The sequence below is a fragment of the Macrobrachium rosenbergii genome, chromosome 46 (assembly GCF_040412425.1).
Source record: "Macrobrachium rosenbergii isolate ZJJX-2024 chromosome 46, ASM4041242v1, whole genome shotgun sequence".
Classification (NCBI taxonomy): domain Eukaryota; kingdom Metazoa; phylum Arthropoda; class Malacostraca; order Decapoda; family Palaemonidae; genus Macrobrachium; species Macrobrachium rosenbergii.
In genome coordinates, this window is record NC_089786.1 from 10,662,793 (window position 1) to 10,675,262 (window position 12,470).

At 37.6% G+C, this 12,470-nt stretch overlaps 1 protein-coding gene across 1 annotated transcript in view; it reads right to left on the bottom strand.

Annotated features, from left to right (window-relative positions):
- Positions 1 to 42: 42 nt before the first annotated feature.
- Positions 43 to 12,470, bottom strand: part of LOC136830122 (myb-like protein X) — a 74,017-nt gene continuing 61,589 nt past the window's right edge. The window contains exons 19-28 of the mRNA XM_067089313.1: positions 11,622 to 11,675; positions 10,044 to 10,088; positions 9,308 to 9,418; positions 8,663 to 8,704; positions 8,452 to 8,499; positions 5,753 to 5,809; positions 5,219 to 5,422; positions 4,008 to 4,097; positions 3,604 to 3,724; positions 43 to 2,652 (exon numbers count right to left, since the gene is read on the bottom strand). Of these exons, the coding sequence (XP_066945414.1) occupies positions 1,136 to 2,652; positions 3,604 to 3,724; positions 4,008 to 4,097; positions 5,219 to 5,422; positions 5,753 to 5,809; positions 8,452 to 8,499; positions 8,663 to 8,704; positions 9,308 to 9,418; positions 10,044 to 10,088; positions 11,622 to 11,675 (2,289 nt within the window). The 3' untranslated portion in view covers positions 43 to 1,135. The remainder of the gene's footprint in view (positions 2,653 to 3,603; positions 3,725 to 4,007; positions 4,098 to 5,218; positions 5,423 to 5,752; positions 5,810 to 8,451; positions 8,500 to 8,662; positions 8,705 to 9,307; positions 9,419 to 10,043; positions 10,089 to 11,621; positions 11,676 to 12,470) is intronic.

The following is a 12,470-nucleotide window of genomic DNA, read 5'->3' on the forward strand; positions in this document are numbered from 1 at the left end:
TCAGCCATCTTCTGTAGAAATGAGGCATGATTGAAACACAAATCTATTTTTAAATTTTTATTAGAGTTGTGAACCACTTTAGCTTCTTAATATTCCATGCAAGTTAATCGTATATTAATAAATCATATACTGCAAGACAACATCAAGTGAGAGAAGACAAAAACAATCTCGAATGAGAGATGACACTAAATCTTGAAGAGGCACCTCCCACAGGCTGTGGAAATCTTTAGCGACACCTCCCAAATGGTGGTGTCAAATTTTAAGTGAGACCTCCCATGGGGTGAAGGTAATATTACCCTGATACCTCCCACAAAGTGGTGTAGAATATTAAGTTACATTACCCACTGGGTGATGAGGATCTAAAGTAACACCTCCACAGGGTGGTGTATAAAATTTTAAGTTATACCACCCAATGGGTAATATGAAGTGACACCTCCCACGGGGTGGTGTGAATTCTGCCTGCATTATTTAGAATGAGAATGTTAAGAACTGAAACGTCACCATCAGCATCACAACTGTCATCCACATCACATGTACACATCTTGGCAATAATCCCAAAGATTCACTCATTCAGAGAATATCATACACATAGCATGTAGCTCTAATCCTAAAGCTCCGATACCTATCCTAATCAACCCATTCATTTTATTCAAAATGAGCGTTCTATCCTAGGCCAATTAGAAGGAAGGAAAGAGGCAGAGACAGAGACACACGCATGCATTTATGCCAATGACCATTCACGCTCTGCAGCAGTTTCAAGCTCATACCTCGAAGGAGAGGGAAGTACTAAGTAGACACTTCATACTTTAATAAAAATAAATATATACTTACGCAATAACTGGGTAACGTTGATTCTCCTGGTCAGAATTCTGGATTCTGCCTCATTCTCTCATCCTCCTACATTTTTCTCCCTCTTTCTTTCCTTCTTGTTTTCGATATTATGGTATTTGCTGTCTACTATCACACTGTCAACAATCATAGGAAAAAAATAGGAAGGCATTTGTGCGCAAAGCTTGTACTCATGCATTATACCAGCCAACAAAGCTCCCAGTGCCCTTGGCTTCCCTAGAAAAAATATTTCAGATCATCTATGCCATTATCACTAATCTCAAAATTTATATCACACATGGCATTGCTACGAGACTTCTGATAGCAACATTTGTAGTTCTTCGTCTAGTCTCTTGTGTCTGAGTTTCTCGACGGCCAGCATGTCCTCGCAGCGTTCAATCTGGGTCTTGAGCATGTAGTTGTCCTTCTTCTTAGCACTCGTAGTCTCCTCATGCTTCTGTGTTCTATCCTTAAGGCTTTCAAGCCTGGTCTGGAAACTGGCCTCTTCGTCATCCGATTCACTCTCTTCCTCCTCTGAGTCACTCCACATGGGGTCATCTAGAGTCGAAATGTCATTCACCTCTTCCTCATCTTCATTATTGTGGCCTTTCTTCTTTTTCCTCCTCTTGAGCACCTTTGGCTTCTGAGTTGGTTCATCAAACCACCATCCATTCCCTTCATTCTCTGCTGGCAGTTGCTCCTCTTCTTCCTCCTCCTCTTCCTCATCTTCATCCTCCTCTTCGTCCTCCTTCAGACACTTGGCTAGCTCCTCCAGTTCCTCCTTTTTCTTAAGGTACTCCTGTCGTTCCTCTCTCATTTGTTTGAAATAACCCTTGATCTTCTCTCTCAAGCTGTTCCTGTCATTCTTGATGTTCTGTCCCTTTTCTTTGAGGTGGTCTAATTTGTTCTTCCACAGCTTGAGTTCCCGTTCCTCTTTCTTCTGCTGCGCTTTTGCTGCAGCTTTCTCTTCATCCACTTCACCATCCTGCTGCTCCTCCTCTTCCTCCTCCTCCTCCTCCTCCTCTTCTTCCTCCTCTTCCTCTTCTTCAGACTCTGCTTCATCTTCTGCATCCTCCTCCTCTTCTTCTTCCTTGAAACTTTCCATTCGGTTGAATGATGAGAAACTTCTCCTGCTTCCTGATTTGTTGGGTAAAATTGGGAATGGCTGTAAATCATTAGCAGTGGTAGGTGATGATGGCGGTGCCCCATCAATTTCGACTGGATCTGTCTGGATACCCACAGTTTCAATGTCAGGAAGCTCAATATTCTGTTCCTTTTGGAGAGCCTTGAACTTCTTCTCATAATAGGTACCACGCAATTCCCATTCGTCTGCAGTGTTTTCTGACACAATTAGTTTCTGCGTGACCTCTTCATATTTGTCTAAATATTCATCTGCTTGCTTCTTATGGAAGTCGACCTGACCTTTCAAATTGTTGATTTCAGTTTCCAGATTGTCTAACTCCGAGAAGTCGAGAGCGTCCTCGTCACGCATGCGCAACTTGCTCATGGATTTCTCTAGCTTTGGCACAATTTCATCTGCTTCTCCATTCAAGAGGGGTTTATGGTCTCCTGTCTCCCTTATTTGCCTCTTCAGTTTCTTGACTTCTGCCTGTAAGGCTTCGACATCAATCTTGAGTAACTTGTTCTCTCTCTCAACCTTCTTCCTGTTCTTGATCTCTTCAGCAAGTTGGCTCTTGGTTGCCTGCAAGTCATCTCTCATGTGGTCGATGTCCTCTTCCTCGTCAGACGAGGAAGGCATCGCTTCCATTGGTGGTTGCTGCTTCTTCTCTTCTGTCGTGAGCTGGCGACGCAACTTACGCAGACCTAGAGAGCACAGAAGATGTGTGTGACTCCCATAATTATAATAATATGTGCATTGGTAACATAAAAGATACCACCTACAAAGTACATCTATACTTAACACGTTTCATTATGAATGAGTAATTTATAGGTGGTGCCACCAACATCCTAAGGCACAAGCTACATAAAAGACATGTTCACTCATTTTCATTTACTGCTTTCCTATCTTTTTTAACATTTAATTTCTAAACTATTTTCTGACCATTTTTAGACATGCATCATTTACACCTCAGACTGTTAGTCATAACAACCCAACTACTCACCTTCTTTCAGTCAGTATGTCTAGTGCATCTCTACACCTAATACTTTTGTTTATAATGCAAATGTATATTTCTATTCATTTCATTTTGATGGTTAACTAATCTTCACTTTCACCTGTGAGTTTGTTTTTGATTTGTAATGTTAAAAATACATTTTCGACTGCTGTAAGTCATTATGTCTATTTGCAATCCAAAACCATGGAAACCTGTAAGTAATTCCTTAAAACTATTAATTTAATGGAAGGACCTACCATCCACTATCACCTAACACAATATTACCCAAAGCTTCAGAATCTGATTTGGAGAGTAGAGAACTAATTGACAGTTTTGAAATCTTGTTTAAAGTAAAAGGCTAACTTTATAGACCTTTGAGATTTGGTTTAAAGAGTTAAGAATTGAACCAGGGCCTGAAATCTGGTTTGAAGTATATAAAGAAGTAATCAAGAGCCCTGGAACCTAATTTAGAGAGTAATAAAGAGATAATCTTATGGACTTTCTGAAATTTGTCTTGACAAGCAAAGAACTAACACAGAACTTTAGAATCTGGTTTGGCAAATACAGAATTAATCTAGAGCCCTGAAACCTTATTTCAAAATAGAAAAGAGCTAACCTGACGGACTTTCTGAATTTATTTTGTAACAGGAAATGAACTAACCTAGTGCTTTGAAATCTGGTTTACTTCTGTCATCCGTTCTTGTTTTTCTCAGCCTAACACCCCTGTGGATCTCTCGTAGCAGCTCATTGTGGGCGTTGGGCTTCTCCGACTCATAGACGAACTGGAATAATAAACAAGGTTGACATCTGCTCCCTTTGCAGTATTTGGTTTTCAAGACACTTAACATCATGCCTAAAATATCATGAGTGTCACTGAGTTTGTCTAGAATATCAAAGGTTCATTGAAGCTTCTTCCACTAAGCAACTAGATGGCTACTGTGTACAGAGAATTTTGAGGTACTTCCGCACACCACAAAAGCAGTAAAATTCATTTGGAGTAGCACTCTATAAACAGAGAAATGTATGCATGTGTGCGGATACTTAAAATATATTCAGGCCACTTACGCTTCCTCCTTTGCCTCGAGATTTTGGCAGAATAGGTTGTGATCTGTCACTTTTTTCTCCAGGATTAACGTGTCTCAGTTTCGTGCCACCCTGAAAATGAGAGATGGACTAAAGCATAAATAAACATCATTAGAAGACATCCTTTTCTCTTGTCTGAAACATGCTACAGTTCCTCTGGCAATCTTCCTATCCTGCATTGCTACTCCTGAATCTTTCACAAAGAAGATAACCAACTTCCATTAACTAGCCAATGTTCACACTGTTTCGTTCAATCTCATATTCCACATTATTAAAATGTATCAACATACATGCACAGGTATTCTACACAGACATAGGCAATATTCATAAAAAAAAACTCCATAGAATGAAGACATTCATGAAAAACAGAGAAAGCAATGCCAGTAAATTACTGCCGTAAAAAATTAATCAGTTATAATTAAGGCAGGAGAATGGCACTTTATAGTATTACTGTAGCTGTGTTAAATAAAATACTATCCAGACGCCTGAAAGCAAACCTGACAGAGAGATAAAGAAAAAATGACAAAGAAATCAAAGGTAATCACAGAACAGGAGGTTTTGGAGTCCAAAAGTTAACAGCAGAAAACATGGTTCTGGAGTCTTAACAGTAGCTATAAAACAGGGGCTCTGATATCAAAAGGTAATTATGGACTGGGTGAATCTGGAATCCAAGGGTAACCAAAGAACAGGAGGGTTGGATTCCAAAAGGTAACATCAGAGCAGGTGGCTCTGAAATCGCAAAGGAAACAATGAAACAAGAGGCTCTAGGATCTAAAAGTAATTACAGAACAGTAGGCTCTGAAATCCAAGAGGTAACTTACAGAACAGGAGGCTCTAGGACTCAGGAATCCAAAAGGTAACAGTAGTCTCTGGAATCCAAAAGCTACCTACAGACCAGGAGGCTCTAGGACTTAGGAATCCAAAAGGTAACAATAATCTCAGGAATCCAAAAGCTACCTACAGACCAGGAGGCTCTAGGATTTAGGAATCCAAAAGGTAACAATGGTCTCTGGAATCTAAAAGCTACCTACAGAACAGGAGACTCCAGGACTCTGGAATACAAAGGTAACCGCAGATAAAGAGACCCCTGACATTCAACAGGCAACAACAGAACAAGAGGCTTTAAAATCCAAAAAGTAACTACAGAATAGACGGCCTTGGCATCTCAAAAGCAATGAACCACGCTAACTCACCTCAATGTGCTTCAGAACAGTGTTCCAGTCTGGTCTGGTTCTGACAGCCTTTCTTATATTATCCAGGTGAGCTTTCTGGGTCTCTGACATAGGCTTCTTGTTGAACTTTACTCCTGGCGGAGGTGGTGGTGGTGGCGGTACCCCTGGCATCGGAGGTGGTGGTGGGATTCCAGGCATGGGTGGAGGAGGTGGTATTTTATTGTTCTGGAAAAATGACATAAATGAGAATGCGCTCCACTCAAAGTGGAATTTATGGAATTTATTGTCCAGAAAAATGTGTATTCCCGCTGGAAACTAGTTTTATCAAAGCAATACAGATGGATATAATTCTTTATATTTTTTTTAGATGAATTTGAAAGCTTAAGACATAAAAAATAAGAGAGCTGTTTGATGATTTTTTTTTTATTCCAAAATGAAAACTCGTTTTAAAAAAATATAAAAAATTGCATATGATACCCTAACGACCCGGTTTCAATTTTATCATTCATAAAAAAAAAATATATAAAATATCTGGAATAGAACAATGTGCCATACCTTGTTGAAGTCTCTCGTATCCTGTTCCCACCATGGAACCTTGTCGGTGTCTGACGTCTGCAATTAACATTGAAATAAATATCTATCCTCTAAAACCAAGCTTAAAAGAAATGAAGAAAAATCATTGAATAAAATGATCAATAATGCACTCTGTGAAATGGGTAGCTGTTACCTAGACGGCAGATGTTAAATTTTCACGTTGTATAATGAAAAGTAATAATCATCAACTAATAATAGAATAATTTTCTAACTTCTAAACATGGCCAAAGGTACAGATAAATGAGACTGTCAGAGAGATGGGGTCCAGTCATACTACCTGTAAATAATTATGAACACAGCTACCTACGAATCCGGCTACTCCAACTCTAGTGACTATTATGAACATTCCTTTATTAAAATATTAATATGGAAATGAATGAATGTACGAAATTTGGGCCACATGACCCGGCGCTGTGGCCAGGGAGGCCATTTCGTGTCATATTAATTTGGAGGTTTACCCATTTTCCCCCCATCAAGTAGGTTAGGGAAGAGTACGTCCACACTGCAGTAAAACATGTCATTAACATGTCGGCAACTTGTCGCATACATATCACAAACAGGTTGAAAACAAGTCAACATGAGTGGAGAACGAACCTAAGGCAAAATGCTAGATAATCCTATGCTTATTTTACTGTACCTCCTTTCATATGCTTTCTTCCATCTTACTTTCCACCTTCTCCTAACAATTGATTCATAGTGCAACTGCTTTGAGGTTTTCCTCCTGTTACACCTTTCAAACCTTTTACTGTCAATTTCCGTTTACCACTGAATGACCTCATAGGTTCTAGTGTTTGGCCTCTGGTCTAAATTCTGTATTCAGTGCAGATAATCCTATGCAGTACTGGTCAGGAATACCACAGTCACTGACTTGTACTGAACCTGTTTCAGATGTGTTTGCAACAGTGCCCCGACTCATGTTCATCACATGTTTTCCTGCAGTGTGAATGCACCCTTAGGATGAATCTCTTGAATACCCACTCTCAAGTCTTTTGGGTAAGGTCAAAGGCGAGTGGCTAAGTTTATATTTCGCATGTAGCTGCTGTAGTTTGACTGGTGGCCCCAAAAGGAGACGCTGACTGAAATTTACAATTTCTTGAAAAAGTTTAGTTCCTAAACCCAATGCAGCATTATCAGCTGTTCTTATTACAAATTGGAAATTTCAGATGTAAATTTTTTCCTGTGAATAAATCCTCTTGCTTTTGAAAGAAATCACTCCTTTGCACAGTAATACATCATTTAGTCTTACCTTGACCTAATGAAATGTTTTACTGGAAAATAAATGAACTTTAAAAATATCTGATGTAGAAGAAAAACTGAAATGACATTATGTCAAAGATTGCGAACAAAACTGAGAACATCCAAAAAAATAGAGTTAAGGTTCAAAATCATTATCTATATTCTAATGTGTAAAATACAAATGGGGAAAATTAATTGGTATAAAGAATTCATTAACATATTAACTTAAAATCAAATTCATTCATGTATTATCACTAAGATTTTTAAACCTCAAATCTGATTCTAGACCAAAAACTTTGACCTCTTCAATCTCTTCGTGAACGTCTCAGATTTACTATTCGTCCTTAAGATAAAGGGCAAGAAAGTAGTCATCATTCATCTCACTAGACATAAAAATGAATATGACATACGAGAGAGAGAGAGAGAGAGAGAGAGAGAGAGAGAGAGAGAGAGAGAGAGAGAGAGAGAGAGAGAGAGAGGGGGGTGGTAAACAACAAACAACAAAAGGAAACCACCAAACTAATTAAACAAACTACACTTGATTGTTAGTCAACGGCCTTCTTCCGTGCAAAGAAAACAGGATGATCTTACTTTCGTGGGTTTGAGAGTCGTGAACTGTACGGGTTTCTTTGCGGGAGTTTTCTGGAATGGAAGACAAAAGGAAAACGTCCTTTGAGAAGGGAGGAATAGAGCGTTCAAGGCAATTCTTGGGTTGAAGACAATGCATGTTTGTTAGGACGATGCAGGTGTCTGGGAGGGGGGTGGAGGTGCAGGGAGGGATATCCTAAAATAGACTATGAAATACGACTAATGTCAGGGTGACTCCATCATGCTTCCTGGGGGAGGAAAAAGCCTGAAATGGGACGAGTCCTTCAGGACTCTTTCATGCATGTTGGGAACAGCTTTTCCGGGAGGACTGTGCAACCAGATATTCTAGGAAAATATTCTAGAGGACTTCATTGTGCCTTCTAGGGGGCGGGGGGGAATATTAAGACATGAAAAGTTCTCGAGTTGTGACAAGTCCTGGAGGATTCCATCATGTATCCTGAATAGGTAAAAGCTTGGGTAGACCATGAAACATCCTATCCACGATAAATACAAGACAGGATCCGGATGGATAGGGGAGGGGACAAGCCTATAAAAATGCTTGGTGGCACAATAACCAAAGGACATTTCTCAAGACCTCGAGACGTCCTATGTAGGATGCAGGACGCCTGGAGGGCATGCTGGGTGATTTCCTTCAGTCTAAACGGATGCAATAAAAGGCTGTAAAGGAAAATGGTCAAAAAGAGGACAGATATACATGTATACTGTATATACAATGCATGTGTAGGCCTATATGCATAAGAGTATACATGTACATATATAGCAAGGGAACACTCCCATTCAGGCACAGGTTCCAATAATGTTCTGTGCAAACATACCGGCTCTTCATAGTCATCAGCTAACCATGGCAGTCTGGCGTTTTTGACCTGAAATTATTCGCTGATTAATCATAAAAGACATGACAAAAGGGAGGAAGGTGTAGGATAGTCATTTTTCTCAGCAGTAACACATCAGTTATTCACTGGAAATAATAAGAACTATGGCAACTTTGTATTCCAAAGTTTTTCGAAGACCACACCACTTGCTCACCTCCCTCAACTTGGACAGCTTGATGCGGGTCGGCTCCGCTCTCTGTGTAAACAGAACTCAAGTCAGAGATAAACCGTGTCGCTTTTACGGAAGAAGTAGACGGCTAAATAAAATACTCATATTGGGAAATATAATACATCAGGCAGATAGTAGCAGAAAACAAGTAATATTAAGAATACGGAATTAACTCAAATAGTGTCTATATAGCAACTGGTCTCTATGTGAACAATTCAATCACAGTAATTTTACCTTCATTCAAATATATTCATACTTCTTTACCTGCCATTTACAACTGATAAACATTTTTCATGCATATATGTACAAGAGTCTGAGACTTTTCTTCAAGTCAAAATAATCATCATTGGGATATATCAAACAGTGCATAAAAAATCATGGCTGATAAGAAAAATATTTGCCATAAAATCAGTCAATTCAAAGAACACCAGAAAAATGAATGAATATATAGATATACATGGCAACCGAAAGCGTTGCCAACACGGGTGATACTAGTTGCACTTACAAAACCAGAGCAAACGGGTGCGTTTTATTCAACACGAAAGCAGCAGAGCTGTTTTGTTTTTATTTAAACTTCACGAGCATAAACACCAGGGGTTGAATCTCTTAGTTCAGCCATGGGAAACGTACCTGTTCTAACCTCCACTTATAATATTTCTCTTTTAGCATATATACTGAGTGAGCTACGGGTTTTATCAGGGCCATCTCAGGGTGTTGCTTAAGAAAATCTTGCTCTAAGACCTAAGAGAAGATAGTAAGAAAAGGCTTGCTAATAAAGGGACATTGAGTACAAATTACTGTGATTGAGATGTCGTAAAACAAAAAGGGACGTCTCACAAATTCGTCTTTTGTATTCAGTCTAGATACTAAAAAAAAAATATAAGAGGCAAAATACAGAACCAACAAGAAAATCATTATAAAGGAGGCATAGGGAATGATAAAAGAAATATAGAATTAAGTACCTTGAAGAATAGTGAGGATGGATTTAACTGCTGAAGAAGTGAGAAATATATATATATATATATATATATATATATATATATATATATATATATATATATATATATATATATATATATATATATATATACATACATATATACAGAGAGAGAGAGAGAGAGAGAGAAGTGCGAATATGTATGTATGCATGTATGTATATGTATCTGTATATATATATATATATATATATATATATATATATATATATATATATATATATATATATATATATATATATATAATTTATAAGAGTGAATGTATGTATATATATATATGTGTGTGAGAGAGAGAGAGAGAGAGAGAGAGAGAGAGAGAGAGAGAGAGAGAGAGAGAGAGAGAGAGCCAAACGTCTCGACGTGCATCCTACCTTATCCCAAGTCTTCCACCAAGTGTCTCCATCATCGCCGTCATCCTTCAAGGCGAAATAAAAAAAAAAAAAAAAAGAAAAACAAGAAGCGTTAGTTTGCAGAATCAAATATTAATTTCAGCACTAATACTCATTATGCGTTAAAAAAATAAATGAGCTATGAAGCTAAACTATTGTTTTACGCAGCGGCTAATCATTTACAGTGCTGAGTCTGGAGGTTAATTATCAAATAAAGTTTCTATGGCAAAATCTGTTATCTAACAAAATAAAAGTTTTAAATTTTAATTACAAACTAATTTGGAAATAAAATTCATAATGGTGGATTTTTAAAGTTTCTCAAAGCAGCTTTTGTGAAGGCAGGAAAATAAAAGATAATTTGTGAACGGCTTTACAATTCACTACTGGCAAAGTTTGTATTAGTAAGCAATCCACTACAAAATAAACAATACGAAAGCTAAAGAAAAAATCTACAGAAGAGTTTCTAACTGTTTAAACTTAGGTGCTTCAGCATATATTAAACCAGTGGTTCTCAATTGGTGGTCCATGGGGACTTTTTGGGTGGTCCACAGGACGTTCACTATATTTGGTAATAAACAGAAGATTGGAAGATATATTTTTAAATTTACTGAAATGCAGGAAGAACAGTTTTATCCCGATAGATAATGACCTTTAATTTTATTGCATTATTCCTATTCAAAAAATATTATGACAATCTTGAGGTTGTAATTCATGTGTAAGAAATATGTTTTAGTCCCAGATGTTTATTGCCTATGCTTTATTCACCGTTACTTAAAAAAGCGATGGTCCACGATTTTTTATTTCCAGGAAATGAAACGACTTGAGAACCACTGTATTAAACTAAATGGATGTATTCGAAACAGATGTTTCGAACCGAGCATACCAAGGCATTCTGGGACCAATCAATATAAACAAGCAACCAAATTAAGGTCAAAGGTCAAGGTGGAATGGTGTCACAACTGCGCTGGCTGTATCACCACGGGGTCTAAATTAAGGTAACGGAACAAAATCATTATGAACAATACAAAACATGGTCAGTATGGAGAGCATAATGGCTAGTCAAACTACTGTGGGATAACTGGAACAGGCCTAAGTTGACATTCACCCTGTAAAAAACATAGTGGGATCAAATACCTCAAGAGAGTCGTGCCAAGGGTTAATTAAAATGTATCTGGCGACAATGTTATGATTAAAGAATTGTTGCCAGATTCATGGCCAGCCACATGACATACCCTATAATTTCCTGAGTCACTACAAATATATCTGGCAATGTTGTGTCTTGAAATCATACAACATAGCTACCAAAGTCACTATCACCGATTTGACTTGATGCTCAAACGTAACACTGCATTACCAGATACTCAACAAGGCTGCCAACGCCATAAACACAATTTATGTTAATCCAAATGCATCTGGCAACACTGGGCAATTACAGGTTCAAAACATCTGCCAGCGTCAGCATCACTGACCCAACACCAGCCTAGCACCCAGCAACCCTTGGTATTATGGGATATTAGTCAAGGAATCAAACGATAAGGGGAAATACGATTTTCTCTGCACCTTTGCCTGTGTTTTGTCAGACGGCTGCTCCCACCACATCACTTTTGGGTCTTTCTGCAAATGGGCCGTAAAGATCATTAGTAAAGTAGGAGTTTCCATTTGTTTTTCTTTCTGTGTATGTTTCGGCTGTCAAATTAGTTTGCTGTGGACATATTTTTTATTAATGGGTGTGCAAGGTCTTCACTGGCTGTGAGTTACGCTTGTTAACGTTTTAGTGTTTAGTGGTTATGAAGCTTTGTTTGTGCTTGCAAGCGTTTACGAAAGCTTCTGCGTTGATGGAAAGAAAGACACAAAACCAAAGATAAGTATAATAGAGAAATGGAAAATGATGACTTAGAAAATAAAGTCTAATGATAATCTGAACATGAAACTGAAAAGATTTTGAAACGTTGTCATCGTCGCAATCAAAATTTTAACTTTTGAAAATCTTCAGAAAATGAAATATGGTTCAAAAAATACGATATCACCTTAACTAAAATAAAATCAAATACCTAAAGAAATCAAATTCGTAAATAAAACAGGACTCAACTAAAGAGTAGAACTAAAGAAGATTAAATTAGATACATAACAGAGAAAAAACAGAAAGACAACAAAAAATAACTTGAAGGAAAAACATTCGAAAATGTAAATAAATACATAAATGAAAAGCTAAATGGACTTGAAAACAAAACATAAACCCAATACTGGAAAACTTACAGAAATAAAGTGAAATCTAGAAAATCCTTTGAAAAAAAAACTGGTAATTAATAATAAAAAAATTGTATAAATGAAAAATAGAGAGGAAACTTAGATGTCTTTATGAAAACAATGAAAATTTATATAAAAAAAAGCACAAAACAGAAAAAAGGA